The sequence below is a fragment of the Mustelus asterias genome, chromosome 18 (genome assembly GCF_964213995.1).
Source record: "Mustelus asterias chromosome 18, sMusAst1.hap1.1, whole genome shotgun sequence".
NCBI lineage: Eukaryota > Metazoa > Chordata > Chondrichthyes > Carcharhiniformes > Triakidae > Mustelus > Mustelus asterias.
Window position 1 is genome coordinate 49,469,303 of NC_135818.1, and position 18,867 is coordinate 49,488,169.

Genomic DNA, 18,867 nt, shown 5'->3' on the forward strand with positions numbered 1-18,867 from the left:
ACTACATCATAAAACTCAACATAGATCAGTATCATGCAGAAACAACAAGGCATGTTCATTTAATAAGTGGTATTAAATTAACCAGAAAAGTATTTTAGTGAGATCAGAACAAGACTAACGATTACAGAACAGCAATAAAAAAAACTGACAATATAGCTTTACATTCCGTTAATCACCCGAGTACAAATAAAATACTTGTCACAAAATTGTAATCAGAGTACTGTATTCAGTCTGGCCACTGAGATTTAAGGGTCACATTCAAGACTGAGACGTAGCACAGAGAACAGCCACGTCTCAGAAAACGAGCTTATGGGGAAAGGTCATGAAAAATACACTTCAGTTAAGAAACAGGGGCACAGGAAAAAAATTAGTGAATAGTAAACTTAATTTGATAATGTTGCAATTGGTCCATGACTACAGGACAAGTGAGAATGGCATATACTGATCAAAAGGAAAGCTCATTCAAAATCAGGTGAATATTATGGGTTTGGAGAGTCTGAGTTTCTATGAAAGCCTAAGCCAAAAACCCTCAAAGAACAAAGAACAATACAGCACAGGAACAGGCCCTTCGGCCCTCCAAGCCCACGCCGCTCCCCGGTCCAGGATTGAATCCTGAATCCAGGATCCCCGCCCAATTTTCCAGCCTATCTACATACCAATATCCTATCCACCGAGCTGTCCCTCACAGCTACGATGCTTTGTTCATTACAACCTATTAACTCACCCCCACCCCCCTATTCCAGACCATGTGATCCCCAGGGAGAGGCGAAAACCCAGAGTGAAAAACCCCAGGGCCAATATGGGGAAAAAAAAAATCTGGGAAATTCCTCTCCGACCCCCTGAGGCGATCGAAACGAGTCCAGGAGATCACAATGGCCCTGATCGGAAAATGCTTCCCAACCCTAGTCATTTCCACTTCCATGAACACCATATGAATTCCCTGCCCCCGAGACAGGTTCCCAACTATCCGCAGTCTCGCTTCCTATGTGCTAATCTTTGTGATGTTCATCACTGAGCGCATCAGAATTCCAGAAGATGCTGATCAAATACTTACTTGTTTATTGATTTGTAAATGCAACTGGTGGATCTGCAATTTCAATTCATTATTTTCCTTCAGAACATCCTATTAAAACCAAAAAGAAAATATAAAGCCAAAAGCAATATAAAAATTCCAAACAAAATGCACACAAATTTCAAGAACTATCAAGGACCATTGCAATATTTTGAAGTTATTGAAGCAAGATAGACCGTACTTTAGACTGTAAATACTCAACACCCAAGCTGAAACGTACCTGGGATTGAAATAAATCACAATGTTTCCAAGTACACAGGATTGACCAAAAAAGTGCTCTTCACATACAAGAGGGAAAGGCAAATCAAGCAAATGGCAAGTATGCCTGAACTATTAAAAGCATGTGTTTAAATATCAGTGAACAAAACAAATTAAGCTATTGTACAATAGTTCATATTTACAACCTTCATAAGTTTTCATTTAGTATAAAGCATTTCGAAAGACAATTTACAGCATATCAAAGATGCAACAAAATGAATAATCAAGCTTGCAGTAAGGTATACAATTGTGACTAAAATATTCAGTTAATAGATAAACAATCTAGTTAAGAAAGTATAAACAAGTTGTGGTTTCTGGATTATCGATTGAAAGAATCAAAAGAGGGTAAATTTTAACTTTCTAAAAAAAAAACAAGAGGTTAATGTGGTGAGGAACTATAGTGGAGAACCAGCATGCTGTGTCAGATGCCACATAGGTTTATACTGAAACTTTCTGCTTGGAAGTTTATGATCTCAGTTTTTCCCTAAAGTGAGTGTGGGCCCCTCATTATTGCACGCCAGTTAAAAGGCCACCACCTTCTCTCAGTTCTGATGAGGACAGGGAATAACAAAGATGGAGATTTGTTGTGTCCTGCTTTCTAGTTTATTTTCTCCAAAAAAATGCAGAAGCCAAAATTAAGTGGCCACTGGTTCTGCCTTAATAAATGCCGGTTACCTGAATTTCAGTCATCTTGTCAGCAGCTATTTCTCTACTGTCTGCCAATGCAGCTTTCAACGAGTTCATTTCTTGTTCTCGCATTCCAATTCTTTAGGCAAAAGAAAACTAACATCAGAGAAGCAATATTCTTCATTAATTAATGTTTCAACATACTGAAAAAAAAAACTTACATTTTCTCAAGATTTTCCAGTTTGACTGAAGTAGAAACCTATGAATTCAGAATGAAGTTCCATCAAAATTTAAAGTCAGTATCTTGGAGAAGTTTTTTCTTAAATGCAAATTCTCTTAATTGCAATCTTCCCAAACAAAAAAAATATTTAGCTGGAAGTTACATCACCAAATGCAGCTTAAATTGCCACATTTTTAAGTACATTAGTAGACACAAAGACGGATCATTCATGCAAGACTCCAGTGCATCATTGCTCCTTTAATATCCATCTTATTGAAAATCTGAAATGAAATAGGACCAAAGAACAAAACATTGAAGCAATTAATTTACCTGTTGAACATTTATTGCTTGCTCTCGGAGTATCTCGTTGTCCTTTTTTAAAGCCTTTGAAGACAAAAACACTTTTTTACAAATGGGGAACAGGAATATTTAAATTATTGTCTGAGGTCAGTGATGTTAGAAGTTGGAAGCAACAGATTAGCTTTGACTGGAGTGATTGGAAGAAGTGCAGTGGAGAATGAATAGCGAAGTATAACCGAAACTCAAAGGCAAGGCAAACACAAGGCAGGTGAGAGACCAGCCCTGTTACAGATGAAACTTGGGCAACATCCAGAAGAGAGAAACAATGACTGGATATTTATAGGAGATGCGGACGCTGAGATGGGCGTATGGAGTAATGAAAAAGAACAAAAAACAACGGGAGGGGGGAAAAATGTGATGAGGTGAGTAATGGAGATGGAATTGTCAGGAAGAAGGTGGCAGCAGCCTAACAATAGATGGGAGGATGTGGTGAGAAATCAACACAATAGATCGAAAGAGGAATAGATGACTGACAGGAGGCAGAGGGAAAGTGCTTGGGACAAATCACTTTTCAAAACAAAGTTAAAGACGGAATACCTGCATTGTTTTCTCGCCGTTTTCAATTGCACACATCTGTGACTCCAACAGACCTTCGATGGAGTCAATTTTTTCATTCTTCTCATTAATTCTGCGGTTAAAGTAATAGGTATTAGCACATGTTAAAAAAGGACCTGAAGTATATTGTGACTGTTCAATAACATAATACTCACGTTTTCTGAAGTTCTGCTACCATGGATGCAGAAGCAACCTAAGATGTTCAAGGTAGCAAAAGAGACACTGTATTAGTTCACAGTAACTAATAACCCTAATCGACATCTTGGACAAATAAGATACAGCAATAAAGGAAATTCATTTAATTTCAAAGCAAGTCACAAAGCAGATTAAACAAAAACGAATTCCCCAAATTATCTTAAAAGTGCGAACAGAAACAATATAGTTGCTAAAGACTCAGCTATAGCTTAGTTGATAGCACACTCAATATATAGCCTCAGAGATATAAATAACCTCAAACTGGGGCAAGTGCACATTAAAAGCTCCCAGGTCAATCGCAGAGCAACAGTTTATAACACAAAATGAAGCATTATCTGGTTCAATCCATTTAAAAGACCAACCCAAATCTGAAATACCATCAGCTGCTGGAAACTATTTGACATTATAGCAATAAATATGATTTTGGTATGGTGCTGCCAGAAAGCGCCAATCGTTAATTCTAATTACTTTCCATTTGCAGGGATAACTACTATATAGGCACAACTGAGTTCAGCTTAGTATGGTAGAGGAAATGTGGACAATGTAACCACTAACTTTTGTTGCCATAAATTAAGAGCACATTTTTAATCTGGGGTATCATGTTACAGGAATACCATAATTTGGTGCAGCTGAAAGGATGGGGAAAAGAAAAAGCACAAGGTGGGAAGAAAACCCTCATGTAGAAGATTTAGAAAGCTAACTGATTTCTACATCATCGGTCTGCATAATTTTATTACTCAAACAATATTTGCTCAATATTATCTGGAAATACTGTAGGGATAACTATCTCTGCAATTAAAAAAACTTCCAGCAATCACCTGGAAGAGTCTAAATTGGTTGAGCATCCCTGAAATGATAGGGAAAAACACCCAAAAGCAGGTACAAGTATTTAACTAACATAAAAGCCTGTTCCCCAGCCAGAACTGGAACACGGCTTTTCTTTCTGCTGAGGCAGGATTCCGAGAAGGGTCCCAAGACAGATGAGAAATATCCTAAGAGAGTTCAGATTAGGGCACCAGTTGGGAAATATTTAAGTGGATGTTGATGGCAGAGGGAGACCTGGCAGTCTTGAGATGGTGAACACAGCACCACAGAACTTGAAGACACGAGGACATAAAAGGTAAAAAAGACAGATTAAAATAGCGCAGTAAGAGAAAATAATTAATGGTGATTAAACAAAAAGGGCACTTTTTTTTTTTAAGTATACCCTTTGTCAATGTACAGAAGTCCATTTTGTGGCATTGCCAGCAAAAAATGTTATAGAAAACCTTATATGTGCATATAATATGTGCATCAGACAACACGAGATCAGGCCAGAACTTGGATTGCTACTCCACTCCCAGTTACTTGCACTGAAACGCAGCTGCATTTTTCTCAACCGACCTTCCAACTCAGACTGAGTGGGAACAGTGTAGTGTAGTGGGTTCCCAAGGCCTTCTGTCAAGCGCAGAAGAGTGGAGAGCAAGGAAGACATGTCTCCCAGCAGTAGCTACTGTAAAACAGGTAGGTTTAATGGTCTAGCCACTGAAAGGCTAGGGTGCAAGGTAAATGGGCTGGGCAGAAGGAAAAATAAGTAGGGGCGGGGACTCAGTTAAAGGGAGGGGAGGCAAGTAACACAACTTAATAAAACTAAAGAATACTGCCCACCTTACTAGCATTAAAAAATAGCATACAGAAATACAAATATAGAATTTTTACAGAGATTAAGTTATAAGTAGCTATGTCCATCCCTTAAAAAAACTCTATTTCGGTATTTTTTTTATTCTGTTGTGTGGGATGAATTTAGTGAAAATATTTTGATCAAGAAATCACCATTACAAATTCAATTATATTATTGTGCGTTTGGATAAAATTTCTGAGCGTACTTGCCCGAGTGAAGAAAATTAGCAGCTGAATTGAGTGTCATTTGCTTCGTGGCAGATTTTGGTTCATGAAACAAGTTGAGATTCTGCAAATGGCTGGTTCACAATTAATAGCTTTTCTTGCGCATTTATTAACACATGTGCCATCTGTCTTCATACACGTGGAACAGTATGGATAACAGTGGCTATTTCAGTTAGTGACTAACACCTGCCTGTTTAATGCTTTAAGTATGATGCATTTGAAACTGTCCAAAAATAAATTACACTTTACCTGTCCAGCATTTCGCATCCGAAGCTCTTGAATCTCTTGTTTTAAAGTTCTATTTTCTTCCCTCAAGTCCTTGAAAATGGTATTCAAAATACAAAATATAGAATTCAATTGGTTCAATTCAGAATTACAACAATCAGAAATTTCTGGGTCATTTGCCTGGAGTGGTGCACTCAACCCAGTTGTCCCACAAAGGTTCAACAAAAGTGCATCCATTTCATCACATATTACAGTAAAATCAAGGTTACCACAGCAAGAAATACAATATCCTTGAGCTACTTCAAAATGCTGAAAAATGTGTTTGTTTTAACCTTTGATAGTTTGGGCCATGAATAGTTGAGCCAAGCAAGTCTCTGGCTTTCTAGTAACTCTGCTAGGAATGCAGGGCAAGGATAGGAAGCCTTTTATTTGCCTGGAAATAGTCAGCTACTAGGAAGTAGAAGAAGCCTTTTAATTCTGAGCCTGTTTGCCATTCAGTGAGATCATTGCTGATCTGCCATCTAACTCCATCGACTGCACTGATACATTGACTATCCAATTACTCTAACTTCACCAAAGGAAAATGCAACTAAGAAACCAGATTTCTTAAATCACAGCTAAAAGTTGTTTTCTGCGATGGATAATCCGAAATGCTGGACCTACCTCAATTTCTTCCCCTTTGGTCGCCACTTGAATCAGTCCAGTTTCTAACAGCTCCTCAACTGTTTTTATTTTTTCATCCCGTTCTTGAAGACTGGTTAAAAAGATACATCAAACTCATGCAAGTGTAACAAAACAGTGCTGGTTTAAACTAAACAACAAAAGTGACTCACCCTTGTTGCATCTGTTCCAACATGCATAAAGCTGAAGCCTACAAAATAAAATGATTATGAATTGGTACTCAAGAATCTCCAAAAAGTTGAAGCATGCAAAAGGGAGTGACTGCACTGATTGGTGTGTTCACTTATCACAAGTAATTACGGGAAATTTTTCACTAGACCTGCTTCTTCAAACTAATGTGCTTAATTCCACATTGCATTCTAGACAAGTTCTCTTTTAAGGAGTTACTTTATATGCAGAAAAACGAAGTCTATAATTTTCATGATTTGCTGTTCTGAAATAAAATGTACAATATAGACAATCATAAAGCATAGAAAGGTTACAGCACAAAAGTAGACCATTCAGCCCAACTTGGCCATGCCAACCCAAGGATACCCAGGTACCCTTTCTAATCCCATCTTCCTGCACCCAGCCCATAGCGCTTACAGTACTTAAGGTGCAGATCCAGGTACTTTAAAAAGATTTAGGATCTCTGCCTCCACCACTAACCCAGGCAGCAAATTCCAGACACCCACTACCCTCTGCGCAAAAAAAACTTAATTCCCCCTGTACACAGACTACCACTTATCTTGAATCTACATCCCCTGGTTCTAGAATTCTCTGCCACTCTTACTCTTCCCCTCAATCTTACACACCTCATCAAGTCACCCCTCAGCCTGTCTACTTGAACTGCTGCCTTGAGGGACCTGTGTACTTTTGTGCCAAGATCTCTCACTTCATCTACCTCTCTTAGTATATTCTCATTTATTGTGTACTCCCTATAACTGTTTGGCCTCGCTAAATACACTTCTGTGTTAAAATCCATCCGTCACTTTACCACCCACTCCACCAATCCATCTATATCGTTTGAGATATCATTATGGATACGTGTGGGGGTCACAGGGTAGTTGTCATGGGGGACTTTAACTTTCCAAATATTGATTGGAACCTTTGTAGGTCGAATAGTTTGGATGGGGCACTTTTTGTGCAGTGTGTGCAGGAGGGTTTCCTGACACAATATGTGGATAGGCCGACAAGGGGTGAGGCCACATTGGATTTGGTACTGGGAAATGAACCGGGCCAAGTTTTAGATTTGGTTGTGGGAGAGAACTTTGGAGATAGTGACCACAATTCGGTGTCTTTTGTTATTGCAATGGAGGGGGATAGGGCCGGACGGCAGGGCAAGGCTTACAATTGGGGGAGAGGTAATTATGATGCGATTAGGCAAGAATTAGGGGGCATAAGTTGGGAACAGAAACTGTCAGGGAAAGGCACTGATGAAAAGTGGAACTTTTTCAAGGAACAAATACTGGGTGTCCTTGATAGGTATGTTCCTGTCAGGCAGGGAGGAAATGGCCGAGTGAGGGAACCGTGGTTCACAAAAGAGGTGGAATGTCTTGTGAAAAGGAAGAGGGAAGCTTATGTAGGGATGAGGAAACAAGGTTCAGATGGCTCGATTGAGGGTTACAAGTTAGCAAGGAATGAGCTGAAAAAGGGGCTGAGGAGAGCTAGGAGGGGACATGAGAAGTCCTTGGCGGGTCGGATCAAGGAAAACCCCAAGGCTTTTTACTCTTATGTGAGGAATAAAAGAATGACCAGGGTGAGGTTCGGGCCGGTCAAGGACAGTGGTGGGAACTTGTGTATGGAATCAGTAGAGATAGGCGAGGTGATGAATGAATACTTTTCTTCAGTGTTCACCAAGGAGAGGGGCCATGTTTTTCAGGAAGAGAAGGTGTTACAGGCTAATAGGCTGGAGGAAATAGATGTTCGGAGGGAGGATGTATTGGCAGTTTTGAATAAACTGAAGGTCGATAAGTCCCCTGGGCCTGATGAAATGTATCCTAGGATTCTTTGGGAGGCGAGGGATGAGATTGCAGAGCCTTTGGCTTTGATCTTTGGGTCCTCGCTGTCCACGGGGATGGTGCCGGAGGACTGGAGAGTGGCAAATGTTGTTCCTCTGTTTAAGAAAGGGAATAGAAATGACCCTGGTAATTATAGACCGGTTAGTCTGACTTCGGTGGTTGGTAAATTGATGGAAAAGGTCCTTAGGGATGGGATTTACGACCATTTAGAAAGATGCGGATTAATCCGGGATAGTCAGCACGGATTTGTGAAGGGCAAATCGTGCCTCACAAATTTGATAGAATTTTTTGAGGAGGTAACTAGGTGTGTTGATGAAGGTAGGGCGGTTGATGTCATATACATGGATTTTAGTAAGGCGTTTGATAAGGTCCCCCATGGTCGGCTTATGATGAAAGTAAGGAGGTGTGGGATAGAGGGAAAGTTGGCCAATTGGATAGGTAACTGGCTATCTGATCGAAGACAGAGGGTGGTGGTGGATGGAAAATTTTCGGACTGGAGGCAGGTTGCTAGCGGAGTGCCGCAGGGATCGGTGCTTGGTCCTCTGCTCTTTGTGATTTTTATTAATGACTTAGAGGAGGGGGCTGAAGGGTGGATCAGTAAATTTGCTGATGACACCAAGATTGGTGGAGTAGTGGATGAGGTGGAGGGGTGTTGTAGGCTGCAAAGAGACATAGATAGGATGCAAAGCTGGGCTGAAAAATGGCAAATGGAGTTTAACCCTGATAAATGTGAGGTGATTCATTTTGGTAGGACAAATTTAAATGTGGATTACAGGGTCAAAGGTAGGGTTCTGAAGACTGTGGAGGAACAGAGAGATCTTGGGGTCCATATCCACAGATCTCTAAAGGTTGCCACTCAAGTGGATAGAGCTGTGAAGAAGGCATATAGTGTGTTAGCTTTTATTAACAGGGGGGTTGGAGTTTAAGAGCCGTGGGGTTATGCTGCAACTGTACAGGACCTTGGTGAGACCGCATTTGGAATATTGCATGCAGTTCTGGTCACCTCACTACAAGAAGGATGTGGAAGCGCTGGAGTGAGTGCAGAGGAGATTTACCAGGATGCTGCCTGGTTTGGAGTGTCGGTCTTATGAGGAAAGGTTGAGGGAGCTGGGGCTGTTCTCTCTGGAGCGGAGGAGATTGAGGGGAGACTTAATAGAGGTTTATAAAATGATGAAGGGGATAGATAGAGTGAACGTTCAAAGACTATTTCCTCGGGTGGATGGAGCTATTACAAGGGGGCATAACTATAGGGTTCATGGTGGGAGATATAGGAAGGATATCAGAGGTAGGTTCTTCACGCAGAGAGTGGTTGGGGTGTGGAATGGACTGCCTGCAGTGATAGTGGAGTCAGACACTTTAGGAACATTTAAGCGGTTATTGGATAGGCACATGGAGCACACCAGGATGGTAGGGAGTGGGATAGCTTGATCTTGGTTTCAGATGAAGGTCGGCACAACATTGTGGGCCGAAGGGCCTGTTCTGTGCTGTACTGTTCTATGTTCTATGTTCTATTCCTCTTATTCGTGTTCTAGCTAGCACGTGGGACTGGAATAATCCTGAGATTATTACATTTGAGGTCCTGCATTTTAATTTATCTCCTAACTTCCTGTACTCAGCTTGCAGGCCCTCATCCCTCCCTATGTCATTGGTACCAATGCATAGCACGGCCACTGGCTGTTCACCTTCCCTCTCCAGAATGCCTCGCAGCTGCTCCCGACATCCTGGAAGCAACGCAATATCCTTGATTGACACGTGCAGCCACAGAATCTTCTGTTTGTGCCTCTAATTATTGAATCCCCTTTCACTATAGCCCTGCCATTCAGCTTCCTTCCAACCCTTGAGCAACCCACAGTTCTGTGAACTTGATAGCAGTTGCTGCTTTCCCGAAAGGCCATCCCCCCAAAGCAGTATATCTGTTTGAGAAGAGGATGGCCACAGGGGACTCCTGCACTACCTTCCTGAGTCTTCCACTGTTCCTGATGGTTACCCATTCCCTTTCTGAGCAGGAACCCCAGTTTAGTCCATTGTTTCAAGAGCCCCTCCAGCAATCAGAAAAATGGAACACTGGAATGAAAACCCCACACCCTCCAGCAATGAACAGAAAATCTAAAGTGAGGGTGTGAGCAATGAAACCATTTGTTTATTGATCATAGAGTCACAGAGGTTTACAGCATGGAAACAGGCCCTTCGGCCCAACTTGCCCATGCCGCCCTTTTTAAAAAAAAAATAATAAAACCCCTAAGCTAATCCAAATTGCATTTGGCCCGTATCCCTCTATACCCATCGTACCCATGTAACTATCTAAATACTTTTTAAAAGATAAAATTGTACCCGCCTCTACTACAACCTCTGGCAGCTTGTTCCAGGCACTCACGACCCTCTGTGAAAAAATTGCCCCTCTGGACACTTTTGTATCTCTCCCTTCTCACCTTAATCCTATGCCCTCTAGTTTTAGACTCCCCTACCTTTGGGAAAAGATATTGACTATCTACCTTGTCTATGCCCCTCATTATTTTATAGACCTCTATAAGGTCACTCCTCAGCCTCCTACGCTCCAGAGACAAAAGTCCCAGTCTATTCAGCCTCTCCTTATAACTCAATCCATCAAGTCCCGGTAGCATCCTAGTAAATCTTTTCTGCACTCTTTCTAGTTTAATAATATCCTTTCTATAATAGGGTGACCAGAATTGCACACAGTATTCCAAGTGTGGCCTGACCAATGTCTTGTACAACTTCAACAAGACGTCCCAACTCCCAATTATTGCTCCTCAAGAATAAAAGCAAACCACAAAGATTGCACTGATATTGTAAGTCAATGTAACAACAGTGGGAAGGGGTGGGAGATTCCCTTCCTTGAACCATGGGTCAGACAAACAGGCAGCTTTAGTAGACTTTCTTTCAGGTTTTCTCCCCTTCTATCTACGCACTAACCCTAAGTGCGAGTCTAGTGCTATAACCACCATACTATTCCAAAAATCAGATTGCTAAAATCAAAGGTTAAATAAACTCATTCAAAAAACTCATGTGGAGAAACTTAATATAAAACTTACTTGTTCAGATGTCTGAACTTGCAACTTTTGCACTTCAGCCGTCAAAGTATTTTTCTCTTTCTGCAAACTCTAAGTATTAAAGAAAACAGAAGTATAGTATATCATTTTATGAGCATACCTTTTCAAAGGGATAGAATAATTATTTTCAAATGAGACAGGTGAATGTTGGGAGAATACACTATTCCACTGACAACTCCAGAATTACAAAATCCACTTGCACCACTGCAATGTGTCCCAGCCTCGAGTGAAGACCCTACAAGGAGTCAAATTAACAGTTTGAAACTAATTTTGTTCAGGTCCTTTTCATCATTATAGTCAGGTAAGGTTTCAAATTCAGGATCCAAAAGGATAACAGTGCTGATCATTGAGATAGATTATAATTTCATATAAACAAAAAAAAAGGGAGCAGTAGGCAACTATGCGGCCCTCAAGTCTGCTCTGTCATTCAATAAAATCATGGCTGATCGGATTTATGGCCTCCATTCCACTTGCCTTCCTACCCCCATACCGTTTGACTCCCATCAATCAAGAATTTAACTCAACCTTAAAAATATTCAGTGACCCTGCCTCCGAAGCTCTCTGTAGAAGAGCTCCACAAATTCTCAATCCTCAAAATTTCTCCTCATACAGTCTTACATGGAAGACCTCTTATGCTTGAACCACGTACATTAGTTGTAGTCTCTCAAAAGGGAAATATCCTTTCAGCATCCACCCTGTTAAGCCCCCTCAGGTCTTTGCATGTTTCAATAAGATTGTCTCTCATCCTTCTAAACCAACAGGTGCAGGTCCAACCTTTGCTCATAGGTTAACCCCTCAAATCAGTCAGGTGAACCGTCTCTGAACTGCTTCTAAGACAATGTCTTTGTTTAAATAAAGAGACCAGAATTGTGAACAGCAAACTAGATATTGTCTCATTAACACCCAATATAACTGAAAACATCCCCACTGTTACATTCTATTCACTTTGCAATATACAACAGGATTGCTTTTGCCTTGCTAATCACTTGTGGTACCTGCATACTAACATTTTTCAACTCATGGACACTTAGATCCCCCTGTACCGCAGAGTTATGAATAATAATATGCTGTTTTTTTTATTCTCCCTGCCAAAGTGAACAAGTTCACCTTTTCCCACTTTGCACTCCATCTGCCACATTTCTGTTCAGTCTATATCCCTTTGCAGGCTCCTTGTGTCCTCTTCACAACTTACTTTCCTACCTTTGTCTCATCACAAAATTTAGTAACCACACATTCGGTCCCATTTGCCTGTCATCCAAGTCATTGATATAAATTGTAAATAATTGAGCCCCAACACTGATCCCAGTGGCACTCCACTTCTCACCAACCCAAAAATGACCCTTTTGTGCCCACTTTGCCTCCTGTCAACTAACCAATCCTATTTCAATGCTAATGTCATCCACTACAGTACGAGGTCTTATTTTGTTAGTGACCTTTGATGTGGCACATGCTGGAAATCCAAGTACACCACATCCACTGGCTCCCCTTTATCCTCATTGCCTGCTGCTTTATCTCCACTAAAATTAATCTAACGTGATTTCCCTTCCACAAAACAATGCTGAATCTGCCTGAATGCATTGAGGTTGTTAGTGTCCTGCTAGAACTTCCTTCAAAATTGATTCCTTACTGGCCTGCAGTTTCATGCTTTCTGTCTCTATACTCCCATGCTCCTCTAGGCTTTTTACATTATTACGTTTGAGACTGCCATTAGCTTTCTTTTCCTGCTTTATCTTATTCTGTATGCTTCTGGATCTTCAGGTAAGCGTTCTCCAAGGCGGCCTTCACGACACACGACAGCGCAGAGTCGCTGAGCAGAAACTGATAGCCAAGTTCCGCACACGAGGATGGCCTAAACCGGGATGTTGGATTTATGTCACATTATCAGTAACCCCCACAGCTTGCCTCCTGGGCTTGCAGAATCTCACTAGCTGTTCTGTCTGGAGACGATACACATCTCTTTAAGCTGCGTTTAATGCTCCCTCCACCACATTGTCTGTACCTTTAAGACCTGGCTGGCTTTAGGGATTCGCATTCTAATTAGTATTCTGTAACTTGATTTCTGTGTCTGTGCACTGTTTGAGCACACATTTCCACTCCATCTGACGAAGGAGCAGTGCTCCGAAAGCTTATGGCATTTGCTACCAAATAAACCTGTTGGACTTTAACTTGGTGTTGTGAGACTTCTTACTGTGCTTCTGGAAAACCAGGGGCTCCAGATTTGCCAGTACCTTCCTTTTTCTTCTTGGGGGACATGTCTACAGTGGCTGTAGAAGCTCATTTTTGAATGCCTCCCACCGATTTGTCACTGACTGTCCTTCAAGTAGCTGTATCCAGCTTCGTAAAATTTGTCTTCCACCAAATTAGAACTTGCACTCCTGTTCTATCTTTCAGCTTCTCCATAATGATGCTAAATATAACTATTATGGTCACGATCTCCAAAATGGTCCCCCACAGCTACTTCATCCACTTGCCCAGCTTAATTTCCCCAAGTCTAAATCTTGGGGAACTGCACCCACTCATTGGGCTTATCTGATGGCTAAAGAAGTTCTCTTGAATGCAGTTCAAGAATTGTGTGCCCTCTGTGTCTTCCACACTGTTCTTATCCCAGTTGATATTAGGGTAGCTGAAGTCCCCAACTATTATTGCCCCATTGTTTTTACACTCAAATATGCCTATTTACTCTTCTATCTCCCTCTCACTATTGGGGGTCTATAATACACTCCTAGCAGTGTGGCTGTCCCTTTTTAAAATTTGAGCTCAACCCATATGGCCTCATTTGATGATTCATTTATTATATCATCCCTCCTCACAGCTGTAATTGATTCCTTCACCAATAACACTACACTCCCACTTTTTTTGTTATTCCCCTCGCTATCCTGCCTCAAACTACATCCAGGAATGTTAGGCTGCCATTTTTCTGCCCCTCTAAGCTAGATTTCATAAAATCATCATAGAATCCCTACAGTGCAGGAGGCAGCCATTCGGCCCATCAAATCTGCACCGACAACAATCCCACCCAGGCCCTATCCCCGTAACCCCATGTATTTTCCCTGATAAACCCCCTGACACTAGTGGGCAATTTACCATAGCTAAATCAACCTAACATGCATATCTTTGGACTGTGGGAGGAAACTGGAGCACCCGGTGGAAACCCACGCAGACATGGAGAACATGCAAACGCCACACAGACAGTGACCAAAGGCCGGAATTGAATCCGGGTCACTGGTGCTGGGAGGCAGCAGCGCTTGCCACCGTGCCAGCCCAAAATCAAAGTGGAGAATGTGGGCATCGATCCCACTACCTCTCACATGCAAAGTGAGCGCTCTACCATTTGAGCTAATTTCCCCTATTTCCTATATAGATATCCTGCCAAGTGTCCATCTGCACCCTCAGCTCATCAGCTTTATCTACTATACTCCTTGCATCTACATATATCTCTAAACTGCAAAATTCCTGTGTTGCACAATTTTAACCGTCATGTCTTTCAGAATCACTTGCTAATTTTTTGTCTCTCCATCCATGCTCTGAATTAGTCCTATCTGAATCTTCCCTCCCCACTGCCAATCTAGTTTAAACCCTCCTCACCGGCAAACCTCCTCGTGGGGATATTCGTCCCAGTCCTGTTCAGGTATAATCCATTCAGGTTGTACACAAGATCCCACTTTCTCCAGAACCAGTCCCAATGCCTCAGAAATCTGAAGTCTTTCTTCCTACACCAACTTTTAGTCAGTAAATTCTCCTATTTCTATGGGACAGAACAATCTCGTTATGGGGCCAAACAGGAAGTTCAGTATTTATAAAAAAATATAGACTTCTATAATGATGGGGGGGGGGGGGGGGGGGGGGGGGGGGTGGAATCAGTGCTCAAGTATTTGTTACCTGATGGCTAGTGGGTAGTTTTACCATAAAATATCCCCAGGTGTTTTCCTCATTCTTTAATTTGATCAGTAAACCTCAAAATAATAATATAGAAATGATGTATTGAACAGAAAACCAAGATGCACATCAAAAAAGAAATCAAGCATTGGGAGTCCAAAGGAAATTGAGTACCTCCCTCTGACTGATCGGATGAAGGTCATTTAAAGTCACTGTTCATTTCCTTCTGGATATTAGTTTCTCACATTAACTTCCACAGATCATGATACCCATGCTATTTGATGTTTGCTGATTACATTTTTATAAAGTAGAATTTTACATTCACATGCTAACTTTGATAAATCTGTAGCTTTAAACAACACAAACAAATGACATGTAAACTGTACAAGCACCATTTCTGCATAACAATGCCGATAGAATATCAAAAATATCCTTATATTGTTCAAATTTTATAACAGTCAGGGAGGACACTGCTATTCTGAAAAATAAATACTCTGCCAAATTCAACTCGAATTATCGACAGAAAGTTTAGGAAGAAAAGTCAATTCTTAAAGTACACAACTGGTACTGTTAATTCTTCCTCAATTTTTCCCTATCGGCCTAAAGGTCTGTACTTCTCTTAATTGATAAATAGATGCCTTTGTTTGTAATCTGAAAAGAAACAAAGTACCAATGACGAGAAACAAATCTGCTGGAAATCATTTATCTTATTTATCCATCAAGTTACTATTATCATTGTTCTAAAAATGTCCCAGGTCAAACCTCTACCAAGATGACCTATCCTTTCAAACAAAACCAAAAAGCCAATTCTCAATTTACATTTGTTTTTCTTCATAAAAGGAACATGAAGGTGCATGGCTAAAGATATTTGATAACGTACATGCAAAATATCATGATTTAAAGTGAGGATAATTCTGTATGCAAAGGGATACACCTCTGAACTGATCAGATAAACCTACACCAAGTGAAAATTCAAAGAGCGCACTGGGAAACTAGTTTTTTAAAATATTTACTTGTATATCTTGTTCTTTGCTTGTTACATGAAGATGTCTGTCTTCTAAAGATTCCTCCATCAACTTTATTCGTTTTTCTTTCTCTGCGATCCTTCGAATTGAAACAGATTAAATTAATGGTTCATTAATTATCCAACGCTAGGCAACAGATTAATCAGGTTACCTCTTTGACATTGCGGGTCTAGCTGCTGCTGTTGTGAGCAGACTTGAATTACTGGACTTGCATTCAGTAAACCAAAGAGGCCAGAATAAGAAAAGGCTGATCACGTTGGAGTGATGAGCATAATCAGGTTACCATCTTTCCTTCCTCCCCCAAGGCACTGGCACTTGACTCCACAGGACCAACCATCCAGTATCTCACACCAGTTACCATTCTCCATATTTGACTCCTGCAGCAGGATTCCAATCAAGCCCATCCTGCCCCTCAATATCCATCCCCAGTTAATGTTGATTAACGAAGTACACATCAGCGACTGAAGCTGGGATTTTCCTGCTCTGTATAGTTTAGTACCACAACACAGTGACAGCATCAGGCTAGCTGACACTCAAATTTTAATGCCATATCGTTAAAAGCCAGGTTTTGGATCGGATTCTAGTTTTCAAATAAATAGTAAATCAGTATAGAAAACAATCACAGGTAACAAAAGCAGAAAGTAAACATTAATTGAAAATGCATATTTACTTAAAAATCTTAGGAAAAAGTAGTTGAGCAATGCCGAGCACAATAGGTTTACATTTAATTCTTTTTAAAATGCAAAATGCTCTGAGGTTCTCAGGAAGTGTTTGAGGAAGTAATTCAAATGCTTGAAGCATTGCATTAGGTTTTCGTCTCTGGGGATCAGTTAAGCCTGGGAATAGGTTCAGGGCAAGCCCGCCTACTAACGGCCATGGTAAATTGTTGTCCTTCACGATTCCTAGCTCAATTGCTGTGTTAGGGAAGGAGGAAAGTTTGTGCTGAGTGAGCCTTCAAGGAAGAGGCCTCAATCAAGTTTGTTATTTCTCCAGTTCCACAAAATTTCATACACCACTCTTCAGTTTGGATATGTCCCACATGTTTGTGGCGAGAACGGCACTTGGCCACAAAAGGGTATGCATCCTCCTGCAAAATGAGTTGTGCTACCCTGCTCATTGCAGGATTCCCCTGCTATCTGCTGGCCAGGTTTAACAAGCAAAACCAGGGTCCACTGTAATTGAAAAGGTCAGCTGTGTATGCTATTTTTAAATAATAAGAATATGAATTACTTAAACTTACGTTTTCTGCAACTCATCCACCAAACATGCTGCAGAAGCCTACATGTAAAAAGATGAAGGAAGGTGTATAATTTAGCAGATTGTAATTTTGAACACAATCTGAAAAGCTGAATGTTAAAAACGTGAAATTAATTCTGAATATTGATCATATTTTCTGCAGCCAAGACAAAAACAAATAAATGCAAACACTGAACTAGTATATACGCAAAGAAATTGCTATTTAAATGGTTTAAAATATATAAGTTGTATTATTCAAAAGTATTTTACAGGCTAAAGTTAGGAGTTTTAAAATATACAAGCAATGAAGGCTCTCCGAATTAAAGAATTATGAATGAGTCACCCAAGCTATAAAATTACCACATGAGCAAATTGGATTTTTCCATTTGAAATGAAAGTTCGGACACTTATTTTGATATCAGAATTCAGAACAGCATACTTCTTTTTACTGTTAGTGGATAATCACAAAACAAAGTACATCAGCATTTCTACTGGCAAAATGAACATCTCTTTAATGTCAACATTAAGAAACTGATCCATAACCATAGAGTGTTTACCCCAAATCTTGATTCAACACACTTTTTCAATAACTTAACATCCCTCTGTAGGGCAGTGTCAAAGTTTTGCAGGTGAAGGCCAATCTCTAATATGCAAAATACTTGGGCAGCACATTCCAACCGCAACCCCAAGAACTTTCTCTCCCTCTCCTAAAGGCAGAGATTCATGTTCCAGGGTTGGCAACAGCTTTCAAGTACCATGTGCATGAAACAAGATTTTAGGCAATCAATGTCAGCATATAGCTGTGGAAGCATCATAGCCTAAGTAACTTCATTAAGTCCAACATCCACATAAACACTTGACAGATTCAACACACACGATAGGTCAAATGGCCAACCTCCTGTGCTGTGGGATTCCTTAGATAATGACCAGCAAGAAGAACTTTGATTGATTTCAATTTCCTAGCTCGACAACACAAAGCAATTTCAGTGAGCCATAAAAGCCCTAGTTTGTTGACTATTGACTGAAGATTAATAAGGTGAACATGCAAATCTGCAGAATTTAGCATAGGTTACCAAGTCTAAAGTTTTACAAGTTTTTTTTAAAAAAAGTATCAAAGACAACTCATTCTTAAATCTTGATCAATTGAAATCATACCTTCAAAAGGTCACTTTACCTGTGATGCCAATTGGGCATGAAGATTTTGTATCTGAACACTCATGGCTTGTTTCTGGTCCAAAAGATCCTTTGATTTTAAACAACGTACAGCAAAGAGAAAAATAGGTGAAAAGGTAATGAGAAAGAAATGCACAAAACTTAAAATAATCAAATACACAACCAGTTTTAATGCCCCATTCCCGAATGTGATTATGTTGATCCCTGCACTGATTAACATATTTTCAAATTCTTATTTTAATTTTCAGAAGGCACCGGGCTTCTCCTGCACTTTCCCAGCCTAGTTGCATCAGAAATCCTCAGACGTCGTCAATTTTGGTTAGATCAGGCAAGCACTTTACTTGCAGAATGGAGAAACAAGTGTTATGCCAAGGCCTGGCATATTCACAATTTAAAGTACAGACCTTTTTCA

The 18,867-nt window shown here is 40.5% G+C and overlaps 1 protein-coding gene across 15 annotated transcripts in view; it reads right to left on the reverse strand.

Moving 5' to 3' along the window:
- ktn1 (kinectin 1) overlaps window positions 1-18,867 on the reverse strand; it is a 103,928-nt gene that overhangs the window by 36,770 nt on the left and 48,291 nt on the right. For all 15 annotated transcript variants that reach the window (XM_078233878.1, XM_078233876.1, XM_078233872.1 and 12 more), the window contains 13 exons: window positions 18,457-18,525; window positions 17,287-17,324; window positions 16,035-16,125; window positions 11,128-11,196; window positions 6,230-6,267; window positions 6,060-6,150; window positions 5,421-5,489; window positions 3,248-3,285; window positions 3,075-3,165; window positions 2,508-2,561; window positions 2,179-2,216; window positions 2,006-2,096; window positions 1,055-1,123 (listed from right to left, as the gene is read on the reverse strand). In XM_078233878.1, the coding sequence (XP_078090004.1) occupies window positions 1,055-1,123; window positions 2,006-2,096; window positions 2,179-2,216; window positions 2,508-2,561; window positions 3,075-3,165; window positions 3,248-3,285; window positions 5,421-5,489; window positions 6,060-6,150; window positions 6,230-6,267; window positions 11,128-11,196; window positions 16,035-16,125; window positions 17,287-17,324; window positions 18,457-18,525 (846 nt within the window). The remainder of the gene's footprint in view (window positions 1-1,054; window positions 1,124-2,005; window positions 2,097-2,178; window positions 2,217-2,507; window positions 2,562-3,074; window positions 3,166-3,247; window positions 3,286-5,420; window positions 5,490-6,059; window positions 6,151-6,229; window positions 6,268-11,127; window positions 11,197-16,034; window positions 16,126-17,286; window positions 17,325-18,456; window positions 18,526-18,867) is intronic.